Genomic DNA, 22,398 nt, shown 5'->3' on the forward strand with positions numbered 1-22,398 from the left:
GCCTCATACAACTTTGGAACTTTCCTTTCCTCCAGATGTACTTTAATGTCGTCGTGGACACACTGTTGGAATTCCTCCACCAGGATCAATTGTCGCAATAGTTCGAAGTCTTTCCCAACGCGTTTTGAATCACACCACCTATCAAACATGATTTCTTTCATTCTGGCAAACTCCACATGGGTCTCACTCTCCCTCTTCCTGGCATTCCGGAATTTTTGCCGGTAAGCTTCCGGGACCAATTCATAGGCTTTGAGAATGTTTTTTTCACTATCTCATAATCTGCACATTGGTCAATCGGTAAAGCCGAATAAATATCTTGAGCTTTACCCACCAGAACACTTTGCACTAACATGGTCCAGGACTCCTCAGGCCATTTTATCAGTTGAGCCACTTTCTCAAAGTGTGAAAAAAAAATTGGCTACCTCCTTTTCATTGAAGGGTGGAACCAGCCTCACATGTCTGCCAACATCCCAGGTGTTCTGACTAGGTGTCGAACCAGTCGGCATGGATGGTACCTCTCCCCGTTCTTTCCTTAAATCCAGCTCCTTGAGTTTAAGTTCCTGCTGAAGCACCATTTCACGTTCCCTTAACTCCCTTTCGGCTTTTCTCTCCTCTGCTTTTTTTCTCCTCTAACCTTTCCTGGAGTTCTCGTTCAACTCGCCTTTCCTCTGCTTTTCTTTCTTCGAGTTCTCTTGCAGCTCTCCTTTCCTCTGCTTTTTCCCTTTCCTGGCTCTGCAATTGCATCTCCAGTTTCCAGAGCTCCACATTTTCTTGTTCCTCTGGTAACCAATCCAAGGCTCCCTCTTCCCATGTTCCTTGTCCCACCAGAGATTCTATCACCAATCTCTGCATCTCTGCTTTCCTCATATTCGTTCGAACCTCCAAGCTAAAATGTCTGGCCAATACCAAGAGGTCCGATTTTAATAACGCTCTGAACTGTCCCTCACTAGGGGTCACTGCAAGCTTCTCTGCGTCAAACTCCATGGTGACTATTGTTAACACCTGTTAACCTTCACACAAGAAATTTTAAAAAAACAAATTTTTTTTTTTGGGAAAAATTTGGGAATGCTGGAAAAAGTTCCAAAATTGGGAATTCTGGGAATGTTAGGGAATTCTTTCCCGGACTAAATTTAGGGAATTTTAGATCCCGGACGCAGACCCAATTTCGAGCCCACGAGTCAATTGGACGAGCCCCCAATTTCTGTTACGTATTCCTCCCCGACCTCCTGGTCTCGGTATACCTCCGAACCCCGGGAGGAGCCACGGCAGAAAAATATATGTTATTCCGTGTCGAAATCAATATGGAAACCACACCAAGAGTTATCCACAACCAAAGAATATATTAAAGTGTACACAGGAATCACGATACAACAATGCTAGCAATCAATATCTTAGGATGGTACCATCTATTAAAGTATTAAAACTCACTGCTCTCCCAATGAATATGACCGAACACTCCTCAATGTCTCTGTAACTCAATGGTGCTCCCGGCGAAGAGGCGATGAGACGAGTAAGGAGGTGTAGGCAAGGCGGGGACCGTCACGTGGTCCCAACCAACAGCAAATTAGCGGTGGAAAGAGGATTCCCAAAGACGTGATCCAAACAAGCACAGTACCGTTCAACCGGCGAACCGCACCGTATTCTTCAAACGCCGCTGTCGCGCACACACATCCTCGGCAAACCACCGGAGGGCGAGACCAGCGGATGCGGCAAAACCTTGTTCCGCGAACGACGCGCGAGGTTCCCAAAATGGCGGACGGCTCTTACTCGAGCCGAAACCTCGAGGCGAGGATTCTCCGGAATCTCACGCCTGTACCCGACTTTGCAGGCTTTTTCACTACTCCAGCGATAACACCAATCCCACAAGATTCCTTTCAAGGACTCACAGTTCACTTGCGATGTACACTCGACCACGCTATGTACGGAGCTTCTACAAACGTGTCTTTCCACTTCTCCTCATGTCTTCTTCTTCTCCATCGTCGTCTTCCGGCTTCCTGTCTCTTTTTCATGAGCGCTTTTAACCTTTTAACCACAATAACCATTTCCCTTAAACAACAATATCCATAATACTTAGAACCGACAATAATAATAATAACAACAATAATAATGTGCGGAATCCGTAACAGCTGATATCCAATCCAAGCAGACGGATAACAGGGAGTTCCTGCAAAGATGATGAATCCATAGACAGGGTCAGAAAACAAGGTGATCTTGAACTAGACACAGACAACAGATGGTCTTTTTTGGTTGAAAGTACCAAGCCAGTCTTTTCCCCAGTTCATCAAACTCTCTAGGTCTTGATTAAGAGTGGTACTAGCATGGTCATGGGTAGAAGACAAGGTTCCTGGGTAGGTAGTATACAGTATTGAGTAGTCTGGCATAAATGCTTAATTGAGAAAGAATACAATGAGGCAGATCATTGATATATAACAACAACAATATTAGACCCAACACAGACCCCCGAGGAACACCAATATTCACATTATGGACAGGGGACAACTGTCCCTCATGTACCACAGCGTTTGACAATTTGTAAGGAAGTCAGAGATTGTGTCACGGAATGTTCCAGAAATGCCATATGATTTTAGCTTATGGACGAGTCCCTTGTGCCACACGTTGTCAAAAGGCTTTGAGATGTCGATAGCAACAACCCTGGCTTCTCCACGATGATCCAAAGCCCTATTCACATGTTCATCGATTAGGGGTAGAACATCACCAGTAGACCTTGACTGTCTAAAGCCATACTGAACATCAGTTAGGAGGTTGTGGGTTTCCAGGTGAGTAATAAGTTGTTGTTTTATCAAGGATTCAAACACTTTGCTGATAATGGGTAGAAGGCCAACATGCCGATAGTTAGAAGGATCAGATTTCTCACCAGAGCCTTCAAAGACAGAGACTACAAAAGCCTGCTTCCAGCTAAGTGGAAACACAGACTTTGACAAACACAAGCAATACAGTCTTGAGAGAACAGAAGACGGTTCAGGTGAACACATCTTCAAAGCACTTGCAAGGATTATATCTGATCCAGTCGATTTTGGAATGTCAAGCCTTTGAATAATCTTAGCAACGTTTCTGGGTGTGATGATGATAGTGGAAAGCCTGGTGCCAAGAAGGTAAGACAAACAGGCAATGGATGTCCGTGGTCTTCAAGTGTGGAGTTTGCAGCAAAATGCTGAGCAAAGAGATTGACTTTATTAATAGGAGAAGTAAGCACTTCAAGGTCATTGATGAGGACAGGAATCGATGATTGATTACGGTTGAGAATGCTGTTAGCAATTCTCCAAAAATCTCTAGAACCTACAGCTGTTTATATGAGATAGAATGACAAACAGATTCTGAATACAGTCGCTTAGCAGTTTCTAATACCTGTACTCACTTACTGTGGTGGCTCGCAAGGCGAAACCTATGATGTACCTCACTCGAGCCAACACAATTTGAAAAAGTGATTGCGATGGGTGATAGCAGCAGTAAAAGCCGGAGTGAACCATGGCTGAGAGTGTGGTTTCACTTGGTCGGTCCGAGAAGGGATAAAGAGGTCCATACCAACACGGTTCCACTCAGTAACTTCCTTGGTAGCTTCAGATGTGCTTTACCTTTTCGCCATTAGCTAGGCCACATTCCAGAGTGGTGCCGTGTGGAAGCAAGCAATGCTTGTAATTGGAAGCAAGCTCACTGACTTAGAGTTGGTACAGTCTGTCTTTGCACTTTTCTTGGGGACAGGAGTGATGTTTGCTGACTTTCATGTGGAGGTGGGAGGCAGCCAAAGGAGGACAGTGAGTAAGGCAGACAGAGTAGGATGGGTTGTGTACACTAGAGTTGGAGGCAAAGACAGATTCTGCCTTATCTCGGGCATAGTCTAATACTGCCGTTTGAGGCAAGGAAAAGGATAGAAGGTGAGCATAGTTTGAAGACAGACTTGACAAGAGGCCACCATGACTTGGAGGAAGGACACTGTTGAGAGTTTGGCCTTGAGATTTTCAACATTATGTTTTCTGGCTCACCTCAGGATGGAAACATTTGTTGCAAAACTTATGGAACTAAGGAAAGTTACCCTCGGCCAGGTTAGCTTTCCATGCTATGACAGCAAGCTGCCTGACTCAGACCTTCTCCCCACAGGATTCTGTGTACCAGAACCTAGAGGATGGATCGGAAATCCGCAGACAAGTTGGGATAAACTAGTGCATGAGAGAAAGTGGACTTTTGTGAAAATATTCCTTGGTGGTATCAATATCAGTGCTATAGAGATGGTGATCCAATCATTTTGACTGAGGGCAAATTGAAGTCCCTGCCAGTTGGCCTGTGCAAACAACCATATCCTACATCGTTGTGGTTACTCCCTTGCAATAGCAAGAAAGATGTGGGCCTTGACATGAAAGTTATCAAAAGATCCAAGGGCAGCAGAAGAGGAACAAGATAGATCAGATGTAAAGTTGAATAATCATTACTCGGTCCAGGAAGGAGGACATACCAATGGGAGAAATCTGAATTTGGAAGTTTAGGTTGGTGCAAACCCAGTCACAGAAGAGCTTTGCTGCAATATCATGGCTGGTTGTTGCTGAGCCAACAACCAGCCAGCTGGTATGGTGACTTGTTTAAATCACCACAGATGATAGTCCATGGGCCAGGCCAGATATCGGTACCACCTGGGGTGACCAAACCTAAGTGGTACTAAAATGTTTATTGGGTCAATATAAGTACATTAAGATGTGATAGCCTTTCCACACTGGCAGCTTTGTCAGTTTTTTGTAAAAACTTCAAATTCACCCAATAGCAGCATTGCGTAATTCATTTAAATCTTGCGGTATGCAAAGATCACATCTAATTTCAGTCAATACAGAACTAAAACCATGTGAGAAATGCTACTATATTGTAATTATTAAACATCAGAGCAAAATAAATGCATTTCCTATTTGTCTGTACTTTCTTATTGGATAATTGTGCACTCACGTTCAGCTTTTTTTCTAGGAAGAGTTAATTGCGGATAGAAGTAAGCTTTTTTTTCAGCTCCTTTGATGGAACTGGTGAGATATCTGGCTACGTAAGTTATCTTTTGCAGTTCTAATTAAGGTTAATTAAGTTTGATTAGTTAAGATCAGTTAACTATGGTAATATCCTTTCCTTTTCTAGGATTAACTTACCAGTGAGGTCAAGATGTGGCAGATCTTAGATAAGATTTTGTTTTTCTTTCAATGGTACTGTCAGAACAAAGAATGCATTGGATTGCTGGAACACGGATTGCTGCTTGTACATTGCAGGTGTCTACTGTAGTGTGCTGACGTCCTGAGGTGTACATGATGGATCCACCAAGTAGAGATGAAGGTGCCACCCTGCCAAGGAAGGATGAAGGTGCCACCCTGCCATATGTACATGCCTTCTAGCCGCACATCTGAAGTCAACAAGCTTCGATACCAACTGTTCTGTGCCAGACGTGGAGAAGTTGAGTCAAGTCAACTCCCTCCTTGTGAGGACTGTCTATTCATGCATGCTCACCATGCAAACTATCAAGCTGCCATCTGGAGGAGATGTCTGCAGAGCCAGCCCTATGTTCCAAGCCCAAAGGACTGTGGTTGGACAACTGATGAGGATGGGAAGCTGGCTGTTGAGTGGATGCATGGCTCGCCTGCACCAGATGCTGTGCTGCAGCTGCTCTTCTGCAAATGTGTGCGGTCATGCAAACTACAAACGTGCAGCAACTAAGCCAGTGAAGAAGAGCCAGAAGTGGAATTAACTGCCTCTGATATGGATGACGGTGATGATGAATAACTTGGTGGCATAATTATGCACAAACAGAAACGTGAAACTGTACTTCATTTAATAATGTTAAGAGCCAAAGAAAAAGTGTCATGGATGCATGTTGATTCTACTGAATCAAAGACCTTGCTTAAAACAGGAAACCTAGAGTCTGATTTGTCACAGGGTGTGACTTGACAAAAACATAAATATTTTGTTCAACTTGCATAAATATTTTGTTAAGTTAAGTTCGAATTTTTTTGAAAACAACCCACTTCATCGACATAATCTGCCTTTATGTACGAGAATGACTGCCTACATTCGTGATACTGGTAAGAAAGGATCCCTATGTGGTATTTTATGCTTGTCTGTGACTGAAAAGATTCTTAACAGAAAGATTGTGGTGTGAGAATAAACGATAGTGGTAAAGTGTGTGTTCGTGCCTTTCATCCATGGGGCATGTCCATTACAAGAAGTGATAAACTCTAAAAGCTGTGAGTCTGCAAGGGCTATCATATCAAAATGCAAACTAAAGACATATAGCAAGTTAAAAACACCAAAGAGAATTCGTCACCCCGGGTGGTACCGATACTGGAAATTTGGGATCCTGGAAATTTGGGAAACTATGAGAAGTTTATTCGAATTAATCACATGTTATCGGGGCAGGGCTTGTGGAAAAATGTAACACATTTGCCATTCCATACAAAAGCACAACTTTCTCATGGCAATTCAATCTGAATGTGACATATACAGGATTGCTTCGTCTGTCTCAAAAAAGATGCCCTGATTTGGGGACAGTCTATTGTTTTTAGTACTGTACAGTATTCCATTTAACATAAAATAATAACTCACCTGAAATCCTGCACAGAGAGCCTCTCCTGTTCCTGAGAGAGGGCAAATGCAGGCATGTAATACATGTGAGAGAGAAATAACATGATATTCAACAACCACCTCACCATTTGACTGGGCATCGATTTTAATGCATATATTCATGAAACAATATTTCATAAACGTATTCATAATCAAATTCACTCAATGCTCTATCATGAGTGCAGCACAGCAACTAGAACGTGCATATTCACAGTGATTCTTGAATGAATTAAGAAAATGAAAAATGAACCTTAAGTTACGAGGAGCACTCAGCAAACATTGCAGAGCAATACCGTACAAGGCAAATACTCCATTTCTACCCAACAGTATTTTGCATAAAGATTGGATTAATCTTTATAATCTTGGTGTTAAAGTCTTTCTACTGTCTCAATTTAGGCACCAATTTAGGACTAATTGCACATTGCCACTCCAGGATGGTGGTTTATGGTGAGGCACTGCAGCGATTTCTCATACTTATTCCACTTCTCATTTTCTTCTAAAAACCACAAATGGTTGCGAGAAGGAAATAACTGTGAAATGTCAAACTCTGAGCTGTTTAGTCGGTATCTTTTTGAGTAACTGAGAATGACTGACAACTGACATGGACCAACTTCTATCCACTCATCCCAACTCTCTCTTCCTCATATGTGGTGACTTCAACTGTCATCATGCCACCTGGTTGGGTGTGGGTTCCTCTCTCACTAGTCATGGCACCTCAGCAAAGGACTTCTGTGACTCACTGGGATTGACACAATCTGTCAATTTCCCGACCCGGATCTCAGCCAATGGAGTATCTTCTCTTCTAGACTTGGTTATGACAAACTTCCCTGCTAATGTCTGCTGCTCTTCTTCTGCTCCAATCGGTTCTTCTGATCATGTGCTTGTCAAAGTGGACATCTCTCTGGCCATTCTCAGAGAGCCTCCTCAGCGTCGACGAGTCTGGCATTTCACTCAGGCCGACTGGGACGGTCTTCAAGCAGCCATCAATCGTCTGGATTGGTCTCCCATCTCCACTGCCTCTGACATCAATTCTTCCTGGGAATTCTTCCAAAGCAAACTGATCTCTCTCATGCACAGATTTATCCCATCTCGCCTTCAATTGTCTTACCCTTCCTCCCGTCCATGGTACACTGAATCTTGTGGTGAGGCAGTTGCCCTGAAACAACTTGCCTTTGCCTCTTGGAAGGCTAATCCAACTGAAGGAAATCTCAGTTCCTTCCACCAAGCTCAGCACAAGTGTGTGTCTACCCTCAGGAGTGCCAGGAAGCACTATCTCTCCTCACTCAAGAATGAACTCTCAAACCTGTCTCCTTCCTCCAAATCCTGGTGGCGTCTGGTCAAATCCGTTTCTGGTGTTTGTTCCCCCTCCATCCCCTCCCTTACCTCAAATGGCCACACAGTTGACATCGCACGTGACAAAGCCGAATGCCTCAACTCTGTGTTCGCCTCGAAATCCTTAGTCCCAAACCCATCTCTCTCTGTTCCCACCTTTCCCAGTCGAACCCAACTGCTCCTGGACTCTGTGTCCTTCTCTCCTGACAAGGTGGAGGAGTTTTTGTCAAACCTCGACTCTGATTCTGCAACTGGACCAGACGGCATCAGCCCACGGGTCCTAAAATCCTGCTCTGCCACTCTATCTCACCCTCTCTCTGTTCTTTTCACCCTATCTTTTGCTCAAGGTCATCTGCCAGCATCCTGGAAATCAGCTAACATTACCGCTTTACACAAAAAAGGTGCAAAAACAGATCCTTGCAACTACAGACCAATCAGCCTGCTCCCAATTATCAGCAAAGTCATGGAATCCATCATTGCTTCGGATATGAAATCTTTCCTCTTCTCCAATGGCTTGATCTCTGATCATCAATTTGGTTTCAGACCAGGTCACTCTACTCTGGACATGCTGCTTCTGCTGTCTCAACAATGGATGGAGGTCCTCAATGCCAAACAGGAAATCAGAGCTGTCTCCCTTGACATATCAAGGGCCTTTGATACGGTCTGGCACCCAGCTCTGCTCACCAAACTCTCCTCCTATGGTATCCATGGAAATCTCCATGCATGGCTTGCGGACTTCCTCTCTGGTCGTAGTCAACGTGTGGCCCTGAATGGATTTCTCTCATCTCCCCTTCCTGTTCAGGCTGGAGTTCCCCAAGGAAGTGTGCTGGGCCCTGTGCTTTTTCTGGTCTTTATCAATGATCTCTCTGACTCTCTGGAAAATCCTCTCTATCTCTTTGCTGATGACTCCACTCTCTGCCGCTCCATTCCTCTTCCCTCAGATCGGCAGTCTGCAGCCTCCTCACTCTCTGAAGACCTGGACAAAATCACAGACTGGTCAAACAAGTGGAACATGTCTTTCAATCCTGCCAAATCTCACTCTCTTACTATGTCTCTCCGAAAAGATCGACTGGACAACCCTCCCATCTACTTTCTCAACAATCCTCTCCAAGAAGTTCTGTCACTCAAGCTTTTGGGTCTCACTATCTGCCATGATCTTTCTTGGGAAAACCACATTTCCAAGCTGGCCTCCAAAGCCAGTCGCCGACTGGGCATCCTCCGTCATGCGAAGTCCTTCCTCGGCACACCTGAGCTCCTCACCACATACAAGGCTTTCATCCGCAGCTCAATGGAATACTGTTCTCCCCTATGGGCTGGTGCTCCTGCCTCACACCTGGCTCGGCTTCACGCTGTTGAATCCAAAGCTTTCAAAATCATTGGAATCTCCCGCGATGAAGCTATCTCTGAGGGCCTTTCACTCACTCACCGCAGGCAGGTAGGTGGTCTTTCTGTCTTCTACCGACTCCTCTCCGGCCTTGTTCCCCCAGCTCTCTCTGTGCTCTGTCCCCCAAATATTCCTACAGGTCGCACAAGATCTGCCAGCAACCCTCTGATGGTTAAACTGCCGAAATCTCGGCTCTCTGCTCACCTTCACTCTTTCATTCCTCTTTTCTCCCGCCTGTGGAACAAACTCCCATACTCCCTTCAATCCCTCTCCTCCCTCCAGGTCTTTAAAACAGCTGTTCACCACCATCTCTTATCTTCCCCCATCCATAACCTTGATCTTTTCTACCCCCACTAATTCACCCCAGATCCACCTTGTTTGAAATTCCAACTTATTTCCTGGAAATCCTGGCAGTGTCCATATGTTTATACCTCTCCCACCCCCCCCCCCCTTCACATGCCTCCCCCCCTTCACATGCCTCCCCCCCTTCACATGCCTCCCCCCCAAAGCCCTTTCCCTCCCACAGATCTCTCGATGTCTCCATGTCTCTCGGTCCCTGCTCTCAAATGTTGTGTTTGTGTCCTTCCCCCTCTCTCCCCATCTTGTCTACCGCTCCCGATGTTATTTGTTTTATGTGTCTGTTTGTCTTTCTGTGTGATTAATGTTCGCTCTTTCACGAGCCTCGATCTTGTATACAAAAAAAAAAAAAAAAAAAAAAAAAAACTGTCCCAAAGCATTTTAGAATGAAGCAATATCCTAATCTCCACAATAGCGTGCTGTTGGCTTAACGGTTAGGGTGGTGGCTTGGGATCCTACCATCCTGAGTTTGAATCCTGAGTTTCCTGAATCCTTCCTAGTAGTATCAATTCGTTTTATACCTTTTCCCCCTTACACCCCCCCCCCCCCCACACCCCTCTCCAGCCCCACCCCCCAGCCCTCTCCCTTCCACAGATCTCCCAATGTCCAATGTTCTCGACAATTGTGCTTATGTGCTTCTCTCTCTCCCCCCATCTTGTCTCCCCCTCGCTTTATTGTTATATGTGTCCGTTTATGTTGGGGCACGCGCTTCCAGAAAAATGATGCAAACCAGCAGCCACAGGCTGCATCCGAAACAACAACAATCTCAACAATTATCATATCTATTTATCTAAGGCGTCGACACAGGAGCAGCGGCCCTGTCCTCCCTGTCCATCTGTTCCACAATGATGATCCGTCGCCACAGACTTCAATCTCGAGCCATGTTTGTGCCTCCGCTAATGACGCTATTTGTCTGGCCCTGCAATCTGCCTTAATGCAGCCCATCCATCTCTTTGTTGGCCTTCACTCTTCCTTACATGAGGATTTTTGGAAGTCTGTTCTGGGACATCCTTTGAATGTGCCCACAGAATGTAAGCCTTCTTTGTGTTATATTCTCTGTTATTGTGTGTTTTACTCCAAGGACCATTATTTTTCTGAAGCACGCCATTTCAAAAACAAGGAGTCGATGTTCATCTTCTTGCTTTAATGTCCAGGTTTCTGACCCATACCTCAAGATTGTGAGAACCAGAACTCTATACATTTAAACGTTGGTGTCATGGATGTCTTTTGCTGTCCAAATGCTTTGTAGCCGCTCAAATGCTCCAGTGTTTTCCCAATTCTATGTTTGATGTCTTCGGTGCTTGTTCCATCCTGTGATATGGTACCCCCCCCCCCCCCCCCAGATAAGTAAATTCCCAGGCTTGTTTTAAAACTATGCCCTTTATATTGACGTTAATTTGATTTGGGTGGTGCTGTGGGAGAAATTGCAAGCAAAATAATTATTCTGTGGTGTTTTCTGAGAAGGAGAGTAGTCGAATTAGCGATAATTCGACTACTCTCCTTCTCAGAAAACACCACACAATAATTAACTTGCTTGTAATTTCTCCCTAAGTTTCCTGAGTCCTTCCTAGTAGTGTCAATTCGTTTTATACTGTGTACCACTTTCCAGGCACCCTGACCAAATTATTATCTTTCTGACCGACTCAATATAGAAATCATGCACTGTTGTGCTCTTACGGAGGCAATGTTAGACCACCTCTTGTCATGGTTCCTTAAAAACCAAGCAATGGTAAATTAATTTGTAAAATATGGGGACATAGGTATAGATGAATATTGTTGTGTTATTATGTATTTCCACTGTTGAATTCATCTATACGACTCATTTTTACTATGTGATGTATTGTAATTTGAAATATAGCATTGAGATTATGTATTCCCAATGATGAATTAATCTGTACATGAAATATAGCATTGAGATTATGTATTCCCAATGATGAATTAATCTGTACATGAAATATAGCATTGAGATTATGTATTCCCAATGATGAATTAATCTGTACATGAAATATAGCATTGAGATTATGTATTCCCAATGATGAATTAATCTGTACATGAAATATAGCATTGAGATTATGTATTCCCAATGATGAATTAATCTGTACATGAAATATAGCATTGAGATTATGTATTCCCAATGATGAATTAATCTGTACATGAAATATAGCATTGAGATTATGTATTCCCAATGATGAATTAATCTGTACATGAAATATAGCATTGAGATTATGTATTCCCAATGATGAATTAATCTGTACATGAAATATAGCATTGAGATTATGTATTCCCAATGATGAATTAATCTGTACAATGTTGAAATACATGTTAATAGGATTTAGGAAATCTTGTAACATGTTAAACATGTGTAGATATAAATGCTTTACTTGGGTGAGGAAAATACATTGGCACCAGAATGTCTGACATTACGAATGGTATCTGGTAATCTACATGTCCTATTGATCTAATCTGCATTTCATACAATACCAACTATTTGCAAAGGCTTGCATGCCCTCTGTGACTCATCTAGAGGTCAAATTGACCATTGTTAACTTTTGAAAGTTAATTAACTTGAAATGCAACCTCACTCTGATTATTGTTTTACAATCTGCATATCTTTTCTTTGCAAACATGCGGTGAAACGGACTTCCATTGTATCAAGCAACTTGCTGCCCTCAGGTTCAGGCAGCTATGCAAATATCCCTTCCTCCTGTTTGAGGACATGAAGGTATATGACGACTACTTTTTGAGACTGTCACCAGAGCAAGCTGTGATGTCGGCCAGGCAACATGCTCGTCTCTCCTATCAGATGTGCACATTATGATAGTTTGCGCTATAAATATAATATTTTAAAATAAACGATTCAATGAACCTTTGAGCCGGTGGTCTTTGAGGATGAGACTCAACTTTTCCCTCTACAGTGCCTACTGATGACTTGTGTCTGTTTTTGTGATGGTGATCTTCATGTTCAGAGCACTACTGCTGCTGGAAACACAATTTACGAGGATTTGCAGGTTTTCTTCGGTCTCTGTTCGCAAGACAATGTCGTCTGAGAATCGTAGGTTTGACACAAGTTTTCCTTGGATGTGAACTCCTTGTGGCATATCATGTATTGCGTGCAGCATGTTGAAGAGCTGGAGTGACATCACAGATCCCTGACGGACCCTAACTGTCATACTGAACCAATCAGTCAGATATCCATTCACTGTTACTGCACTCTGTGACTTGCTCTAGATTGCAATGTAAAGTCAACATGACTATAAACTCAACACAATTGAAGGTTTTAGCTGTTGATTTAATGGTGATAAGCAGCTGATCTCAGGCATACCATTGTTGTCAGTAACAAATAATAATCACAATAACGATGAAGACATTCTTACCAAACGCAAGATGGACTCCATCATATGGAAGTAGAGACTGTGGACAGATTGAAATAGCTTCTGGTAGGGAAGAGGAGGAAAAGGAATTGGAAAGGAGAATCAAAGGAAATAAAACAGAGTAAAAATACAAAACTTGGTTGTGGCACTGATCAATTGGGTGTGCCCATTTTTCCCTTCATTAGTCGATTGGTCATGACATTGACCAATTGGGTGTGCCCATTTTTCCCTTCATTAGTCGATTGGTCATGACATCAACCAATTAGGTGTGCCTGTTTTTCCCTTCACATGTTGATTAATCGTGGCAGCAAACAATGATTGTGCAAGTTTTAACCAGCATCGTTCCTCATGCTTTTGAAGGTGGGCCTAGATGGGCACACTGGCCCACAGACAAACCACTATAAATGAAAATAATTTAATATGAAATATGATGAAATGTTTAATAAACATGTTACGTCTCCATTGTCACCATTTGTGTCAGCAGAAAACGTCATCACAATAAACGTCACAAGAATGTGTTGCAATCTTTGAATGCGATCGCATTCAAATGTGATGATATGTTGTGATCAATAAAATATATTTCAAAATTATGAAGTGCATTTCCAAGAATGCGCTGCAGCACATTGTCCATCAAAGGTGGGCCACGAAGGGTACTCCCGCCCGCAGGGTGGGAGGGCCCGCTAGTTCTCATGATAAATATTTGTTGAAAACGATTACAAAACCTGAAATGGTAAACCAGTAAGCATCTCAAAATGCAAGCAGACAAAACAAGCATTCTGAGTATTGCGCTGCAATACATGTCCACTACCGGCAGTCTGTCGTCCGGAAAACTGTTGGGGAAATTACCAAGGGTTATTTACCCACAGGTTCGGAATCGTTCCCAATCGCTAATTACCTCAGGACGGGCTCACCTGTGATTCGCACTCGGGACTTCGATTTATACACCTTGCAGACAGGTCAGCAGAAGCACGAGAAAATAAGTTGTTGATAAAGAACCTTTAGAGTCGCTAAATATCAGTAATTTATTATATTTTCCGGTTCACGATCAATGATCGATGTGTATATATATATATATATATGTTGCTCGGCTTGGCTCTGCCCCTCCCGAAAGCGCACGCTGTGTCGCGCTTTTGACGTTCGCGAGACGAGGCTGAGGGCGTGCGGTGCGGCTTGAGGAGAACTCTGGAATAAACAAGACATATCCATTTTAAAAATATATTTTCGTTTAATTAACGATATCTGCCAAACCACGTGCCCTATCGCAAATTCCAAAAGGACATTTTAGTAGACTGACATGCTGAACAGACCTGACGTTTCCCCTCGATTGGATCAAAAATGAGGGAGGAGCTCGGTTTTAAAGGTTCATGCTTAAAAACGTCATAACTCTGAAACCATGTGACGCATAACGTTATGCTCGCTGACTTTTTTGTTCGTCATGGGTATGTGATTCTGCCTGCAAAGTTTGGCCTCGATCGGTTCAGCCGTTGCAGAGAACAGGGGTTTTTTGTGTTTTCACGAAAAACAATATGGCGGCCGAACCACGTGACCCGTGACGTCATAATTACCATTAAAATATTCTACAGACCGAGTCCCTCATATGGTGAAAATTTGATCTCAATCGGTCCTATTATTGCAGAGAAAATATTTTTAAAAGGAAATTAAAACTTAAAATGGCACTGAGTTAAGGATCATCAGAATTCCCAAAGTTCAAAGTGCCATAACTTTGTCAAAAATGATCGAAACGTCGTGAAGTTCGAACTTAATCTGTAACTTATCATGAGCAAACCATGTGCCAAGCTTGAAATCATTAGCATTAAGCGTTTAGAAAAACAAGTCCGGAAAACTGTTCTTTGCATGATGGACGGACTGACGGACGGACGGACGGACGGACGGAGGGATGGCGTGCAAACCTATAGTCCCCTCCGGTGTACACCGGTAGGGGACTAATAAAGAAACACAGAAACAACTACAAAACCCGGCAGTCTTGTAAAGAGAAATTTGTACTCACTGTGACTTTACCCTTTGACATTTTGACCGAATTATTAATTTGTCTTCTCTGTATTCTCATAATAAAGGTTTGTTCAAATTTTGATCACAAAATCTCGAATGGTAAAAAAAGAAGAAGAAATTATGGCCCGGACACACATTGACACGCACCAATACACATGCACACATGCGATTGTAAAACCGCATCTGCCGCTGCATGGGGGAAGGGCTAACAACAAAGAAGTAGTACAATTGTGTCGAGCAACGAGCCTAAAATTCTCATATAATTTTAACAAGCTGGTTGTGTTTTATAATCCAAAATATTTTACCAAAGTGACACTGATCATAATGGTGAAATACCTGCAGAAAGCTGAGGCTTGGATTCACTTTATGTTGAAAACCTTGTCTGATGAGCTCCTGCCGATCATCCAGACCCTGGAGGATATTCTGGCTTGGGTTTGAAGAGCAATTCTGGCTCCGATATTTAAAAAACAAAAAATAGCATTTCCAATTATCATTGATGCAGGTTCCAGTTACTGCATAAAATGTTTTAATGGCTTTTCAATTAATTCGACAACACATTTTCAGCAATTAATATATTGCCTTTAATTTTTCTTCTCGACAAGAGTGAGGCTCATGGAAGAGCAAGGTTAAATTGGCAGTGGGATAGCAGGGCAATAATTGGGCACAACTGGCAAGGGACTAATTGAACAGAAAAGATAAGGGGAGAGGAAACACTGAAATTATCAAAAATGTGGATTGTGTTAACGTTAAAGGAAGGGTTAATGGGTGCAATAAAGACTTGGCTCAGATATGGAATGACATGAGGTAGCGGTGCACTCCCTCCTTGAAGTCCTGGGGAAGAACAACCTCTGCAAGGCAGGAGAAATGAGGAGTAAAGGAGTTGAAGTGTGCAGTGACAACCAGGATTTTGGAGGTTTAACCAGGAGAGGTTTACTGGAAGAACATGTGCATCCTGGAGTTGATGGAGAGGGTTCGGAGAACAGAGAGAGAGAGAGCAGGAGGGAACAATGTCAGAAAAGAGACGGTAGAAAACAGAAAGAACACCGACTTACCTGCGATGTGAAAACAACAGACATTGTGCTTCAGTTTCGTCAAGGGAGATCCCAATAATGTTGAGGCTTTAGATTCCACATAACTCAGGAGAGACAGATTAGATGCTGGGGCACAAGCCCCTAGGAGAGATCAGTACTCCATTGAACAATGGACAAAGGCCTTGTAGACTGAGTATTTCTGATTTTCCATGAAAAGGCTTGGATTGATGTATGATGCCCAGTGTGCAGCTAGCTTTTGAAGCCAGCTTTGGCATGTGCTTGGCCCAGGATAGGTCATGTCTGAAGTTGAGGTCTTAAAAGCTCAAGAGCCTGAACCTCTTCCAGTGGCTGACCATGTTAATGGCCATGTGGGTTAATCCGACGATGTTTCTGCAGTGACGCGGTGAGACAGTGACAATTTTCAGGATTGAAGGACATGGTCCATTTATCAGACCAGCATCCAATCAATTCCATATCAGCAGAGAGTGATGCAGGTGCAGTCTGTTTAGCAGACTCATGGGGTATTGTTCGACGCAACGTGGAGTGGGCTGCCAAAAGAAAGAGATGGTTTTCCAGAGCATCGGATAGGTAATTTATATGGATGAGGAAGAAGACTGGGCCCACCCAACACAATGCCTTGGGAGAGGTCAAGCCTCCACTGGGAGAGGGAAGGAGAGGGTTCTATTGACAGCAACATATTGACTGCTTGAGTGGAGGAAATAAAAAAATCCAGCAATGAAGGCGTCCTTCAATGCCACAGGCAGAGCGCTTGGCAAGCAAAGCCGGACGGACGCCACACTGTATTCAATGCCCGAGACATGTCCAAGAAGATGGTTCTGACCACTAATTGAGAATGATGGCCTCCAACCACTGCTGAGACAGGAGCAACAGCATGTCCAGAGTCGAGTGACAGGAAATGAATCCAAAATGATGGTATGGGATAAACCGGTGAACGAGAGAAGAGCTCCCAACGTTAACTTTCATGCAATCATTGAATTGCGTCTAAGTTTCATGTTTTTTGTTTCTCTCTGCACAGACAAGAAATGCTAATTATAATTATGCCAAACTATTTATCAAAGTGAATAATTTAAGATTTCTTTGTGATTTTGATAACCTATGTTTGCTTGTATAATCATTCCATTTATACAAATTGTGAAGCTGTCGTAATACGAGTGCAGTAATGAAACAAATGTTTCTTTTTGTAACAAGTGATGTCTCCCTCTTTCATTTACCACACATCCATGGTGGATGGTTGAGCTTAAACAAAGTAAATTTTCAGTGGCAATTAAGTGCTTATCACTTGGCTATTCTTTGTGATTGAATCACAGCAAAATGGATATTTGACCAATTAAAGTTATGGAAAAAAAATCCGTTTAGATAGCCAACTGGACCTCCGGGGGTTTGCCGACACCCAACGAACTCGCAAGAATACTCACATCAAAATAGACAAGTAGTGCATGTGAGGGTGAGGCACCAACAAGCCTCAAGAGCTGTTCCAGCAGCTCTGCCATGTTTGCAGCTTCTCTGAAATGTGGAAGAGGAAATAATGAAGAGAGCAACCTTGTCATCGCTTTGGCTAAAGCAGGAATCTTAAAATAAAAGGTTGTACATGTTCATTTGCAAAAATGAAATTGTAATTTTTAATTACATTAAAATCAGATTTGCAATTTTTAAAGCTTGGGGCAATCTCAATGTTTATTGTGATTTCTATCATACAATAAAGGTGGTTTCTTGTTAAATTATGCCGTGTGTGTAGTTTAGTACATATCCACTGTTGGTATTTGGATTTAAAAAAAAAAATAATTCAAGTTTGGTATAACCACCGTTTAGAGGCCATTTTTCCCCGCAAAGCGGGGGTTGGCCTTTTCGGGGACCGTGGTAGTTGTCGTTTTTCGGTCCCCTTTTTGAAGCAATGTTTTACGGCCGGATGCCCTTCCTGACGCCAACCCTTTTTGCCGCCTTTAACGACAAACAGGGAATTACCAGTGAACTGGTACTCAAGTTTGGTATAATTTATGAAAATAAGTAACAGCATTAATCAAAGATTTATAAAAATGAAGCACTTGGTCCATCAACACTCCTCCTGTACCTACAGCACCACTTTACTCCATGTCTTCAACAATCACTCTTTCCACCACTCCCATTATGTCTCTCCATATGTCCAGATTGGTAGGGTAGCAGGGTAGCTGTTTTTCAGCTACCTCAGGGAGTGACGTCCCTGCCCTATGCAAGTCCCGGGCTCAGCTGGCTCCGGGTGAATGTGCCTGGTATGGGTCCCTTGTCCACGATAATGGATCCCCACTGCCTTGTGGGGGAAGCATTTTTAGACTAAGGCTATGAGAAGGACACTCAGATATCAAACCGCACCTGTAGGTCAGCCTGGGCAGCACTATATCATGGATAAAAGTGCCCATGAAAGTCAGTGGTGGCACCAACTTGGGCATCACTGCAAAGCATTTGCAGACACTTTTATCCACTTTAGACATCAAGGGCAGCTTTCATCATGCCAACAACATGGCCAGTCTGCGTCAGACTTCACGTTGCATCTACTGCACCTGATGATGCTCAAAGGAATAGAGAGTGGGAGAGCGATAGCACACACCTCCATCACTTCAATCGCTTTTCTGTGCCCGTTTTTCCCTTCATTGGCACCAGCTCACCACCCATTTTACCAAAGGCCTGCAGCGAGGGAGGAGTGATGTCGGGGATAGGCAGATACACATACCGTCCCATCCATTACCATCTATGACACGACACTCAAAGTTGTAGATAAATTCCACTACCTTGGAGGTGTCCTCTCTCAAAATGCAATGATTGACGACGAAGTAACATCAAGGCATGGTAAAGCATGTGTGTGCTTTTGAAGATTGACACATCATCTTTGGCATGAACCTGGCATTTGCCTGGACACCAAGATCAGTGTCCATCATGCGGTGGACACCAAGATCAGTGTCTACCGTGCCGTAGTCTCATCAACACTCCTGTACGGATGCGAATCTTGGACACCCTATTGTCGCCATATCAAATGCCTTGATCAATTCCATATGCAATGCCTTTGCAAGATCATTTGGCGAGACAGAATACCTAACACCTCGATCTAGACTGTTGTCGTATCCAAGGAATTGATGATGGCAGAGCACATCAATGGTCCAGTTTATCAGAGGACCTGGGTCCAGGAAAATTTCGAAAATCCCAGTCTGGCCATGTAATTTTCCCACATATGTCCGTCCATTGGTTATTTTTAATCCTGTTTTTTTTTGTTGGTTTTTTGTATACTGAATCGAGGCTCGTGAAAGAGCTAACATTTATTTCACAAACAAATCAACCAGACAAACAAAACACACAAAAAGAGGGAGCGGAAGACAAGATGGGGAGAGAAGGGGAAGCACACAACCACAACATTTGAGAGCAGGGAGAAGTGTGGGAGGGAGAGGGCTTGGGGGCAGGAGGCGTGGGAGGGGGATGGCGGGGGGGGGGGAGAGGTATAAAACACAAGGGGACCGAAATTAGCGGGGGTAGAAAAGATCAAGGTTTTGGATGGGGGAGGATAAGAGATGGTGGTGAACAGCTGTTTTAAAGACCTGGAGGGTGCAGTGGGATTGAAGAGAGTGAGGGAGTTTGTTCCAGAGGCGGGAGAAAAGAGGAATGAAGGAGTGAAGGTGAGCAGAAAGTCTTGATTTTGGCAGTTTAACCATAAGAGGGTTGCAGGCAGATCTTGTGCGACCTGTAGGAATATTTGGTGGACAGAGCCCAGAGAGGGCTGGGGGGGCAAGGCCAGAGAGGAGTCGGTAGAAGACGGAAAGACCACCAACCTGCCTGCGGTGAGTGAGTGAAAGGCCCTTGGAGTTAGCTTCATCGCGGGAGATTCCAATGATTCTGAACGCTGATTCCAATGATTCTGAACGCTTTGGTTTCAACAGCGTGAAGACGGGCTAGGTGTGAGGCAGGAGCACCAGACCAGAGGGGAGAGCAGTATTCCATAGAGCTGCGGATGAAAGCCTTGTATGTGGTGAGGAGCTCAGGTGTGCCAAGGAAGGACTTCGCACGACGGAGGATGCCCAGTCGGCGACTGGCTTTGGAGGCCAGATTTGAAATGTGGTTTTCCCAGGAAAGATCATGGCAAATAGTGAGACCCAAAAGCTTGAGTGACAGAACTTCTTGGAGAGGATTATTCAGAAAGTGGATGGGAGGGTTTTCCAGTCGGTCTTTTCGGAGAGACATCGTAAGAGTGTGAGATTTATCAGGATTGAAAGACATGTTCCATTTGTTTGCCCAGTCTGTGATTTTGTCCAGGTCTGCAGAGAGTGAGGAGGCTGCAGACTGCCGATCTGAGGGATGAGGAATGGAGCGACAGAGAGTAGAGTCGTCAGCAAAGAGATAGAGAGGATTTTCAAGAGAGTCAGAGAGATCATTGATGAAGACCAGAAAAAGCACAGGGCCCAGAACACTACCTTGGGGAACTCCAGCCTGAACAGGAAGAGGAGATGAGAGAAACCCATTCAGGGCCACGCGTTGACTACGACCAGAGAGGAAGTCCGCCAGCCATGCGTGGAGATTTCCATGGATACCAAAGGAGGAGAGTTTGGTGAGCAGAGCAGGGTGCCAGACCGTATCGAAGGCACGTGAAATGTCAAGGGATACAGCTCTAATTTCCTGTTTGGCGTTGAGGACCTCCATCCATTGTTGAGAAAGCAGAAGCAGCATGTCCAGAGTAGAGTGACCAGGTCTGAAACCAAATTGATGATCAGAGATCAAGCCATTGGAGAAGAGGAAAGATTTCATATCTGAAGCAATGATGGATTCCATGACTTTGCTGATAATTGGGAGAAGGCTGATTGGTCTGTAGTTGCTGGGATCTGTTTTTGCACCTTTTTTGTGCAAAGCGGTGATGTTGGCTGATTTCCAAGCAGATGGCAGATGACCTTGAGCAAAAGAGAGGGTGAAGAGAACAGAAAGAGGGAGTGAAAGAGCAGAAGAACATGATTTTAGGACCCGTGGGCTGATGCCGTCAGGACCAGTTGCAGAATCAGAGTCGAGGGTTGACAGAAACTTTTCCACCTTGTCAGGAGGAAAGGACACGGAGTCCAGGAGCAGCTGGGTACGACTGGGTACGGTGGGTACAGAGAGGGATGGGTTTGGGACACAAGATTTAGAGGCAAACACAGAGTTGAGGTATTCAGCTTTTTCACATGCGGAGTCAGCCGTTAAGCCGTTTGAGGTGAGGGAGGGGATGGAGGGGGAACAAACACCAGAAACAGATTTGACCAGACGCCACCAGGATTTGGAAGAGGGAGACAGATAAGAGAGTTCGGTCTTGCGAACGGTGAGCTATTGTTTCCTGGCTCTCCTGAGGGTGGACACACACTTGTTTCGGGCTTTGTGAAAGGAAATGAGATTTCCTTCCGTTGGATTTGCTTTCCAGGAGACGAAAGCAAGTTGTTTCAGGGCAACAGCCTCACCACAAGATTCCGTGTACCATGGACGGGAGGAAGGGTATGACAACTGAAGACGAGATGGGATAAATCTGTGCATGAGAGAGAGCAATTTACTTTGAAAGAATTGCCAGGATGAGTTGATGTCAGAGGATCTCGCGAGATCACGGCGAGGTCACGTCTTTTCGAAGCTGTTCCATGCGCTCACGCTTTCGAAGCTTCCTTCCGTTGGATTTGCTTTCCAGGAGACGAAAGCAAGTTGTTTCAGGGCAACAGCCTCACCACAAGATTCTGTGTACCATGGACGGGAGGAAGGGTATGACAACTGAAGACGAGATGGGATAAATCTGTGCATGAGAGAGTGCTGTTCATTTATATATTGGTCTTCTATTCTGTGCTGTTCATTTATATATGGTATTCTATTGGTCTCCTACTGGTCCCATTGCCCTACTGTTTTCTTTTGGTATTTTCTGCTGGTCTAGTATTTCACTTTCCTTATTGAAACCAGTATTTCCTACTGCTTCAATTTCCTATGGGATTTGTCCTCTTGGTTTTCTATGGGATTTTTGACTTCAACTCCCACCTTTTGGAGTTGTCGGTGTGTTGTAATAGTGATGACTACATCTATATCCACCTCTACCTTATTTATTTCTATATACATATATATATATATATATATATATATATATATATATATATATATATATATATATATACTATATATATATATATATATATATATATTATATATATATATATATATATAGTAACGGAACCCAACGTCGGCCTCTGTTCCCCTTATCGAGGTGGAATTAATCCCCTCGTTTATGACTGACCGACGGGGTCCCTGACGCTGCCAGCTACCTCCGAAAGGTAGGTGG

The 22,398-nt window shown here is 43.7% G+C and overlaps 1 protein-coding gene across 1 annotated transcript in view; it reads right to left on the minus strand.

The window, feature by feature from the left end:
• The window catches only part of RB1 (RB transcriptional corepressor 1), a 286,072-nt gene that overhangs the window by 220,585 nt on the left and 43,089 nt on the right, over positions 1-22,398 (minus strand). The window contains exons 4-7 of the mRNA XM_068111807.2: positions 17,522-17,609; positions 15,391-15,501; positions 13,048-13,107; positions 6,583-6,614 (exon numbers count right to left, since the gene is read on the minus strand). Of these exons, the coding sequence (XP_067967908.2) occupies positions 6,583-6,614; positions 13,048-13,107; positions 15,391-15,501; positions 17,522-17,609 (291 nt within the window). The remainder of the gene's footprint in view (positions 1-6,582; positions 6,615-13,047; positions 13,108-15,390; positions 15,502-17,521; positions 17,610-22,398) is intronic.

Source organism: Myxine glutinosa, chromosome 4, assembly GCF_964187855.1.
Source record: "Myxine glutinosa chromosome 4, kmMyxGlut1.1, whole genome shotgun sequence".
NCBI lineage: Eukaryota > Metazoa > Chordata > Myxini > Myxiniformes > Myxinidae > Myxine > Myxine glutinosa.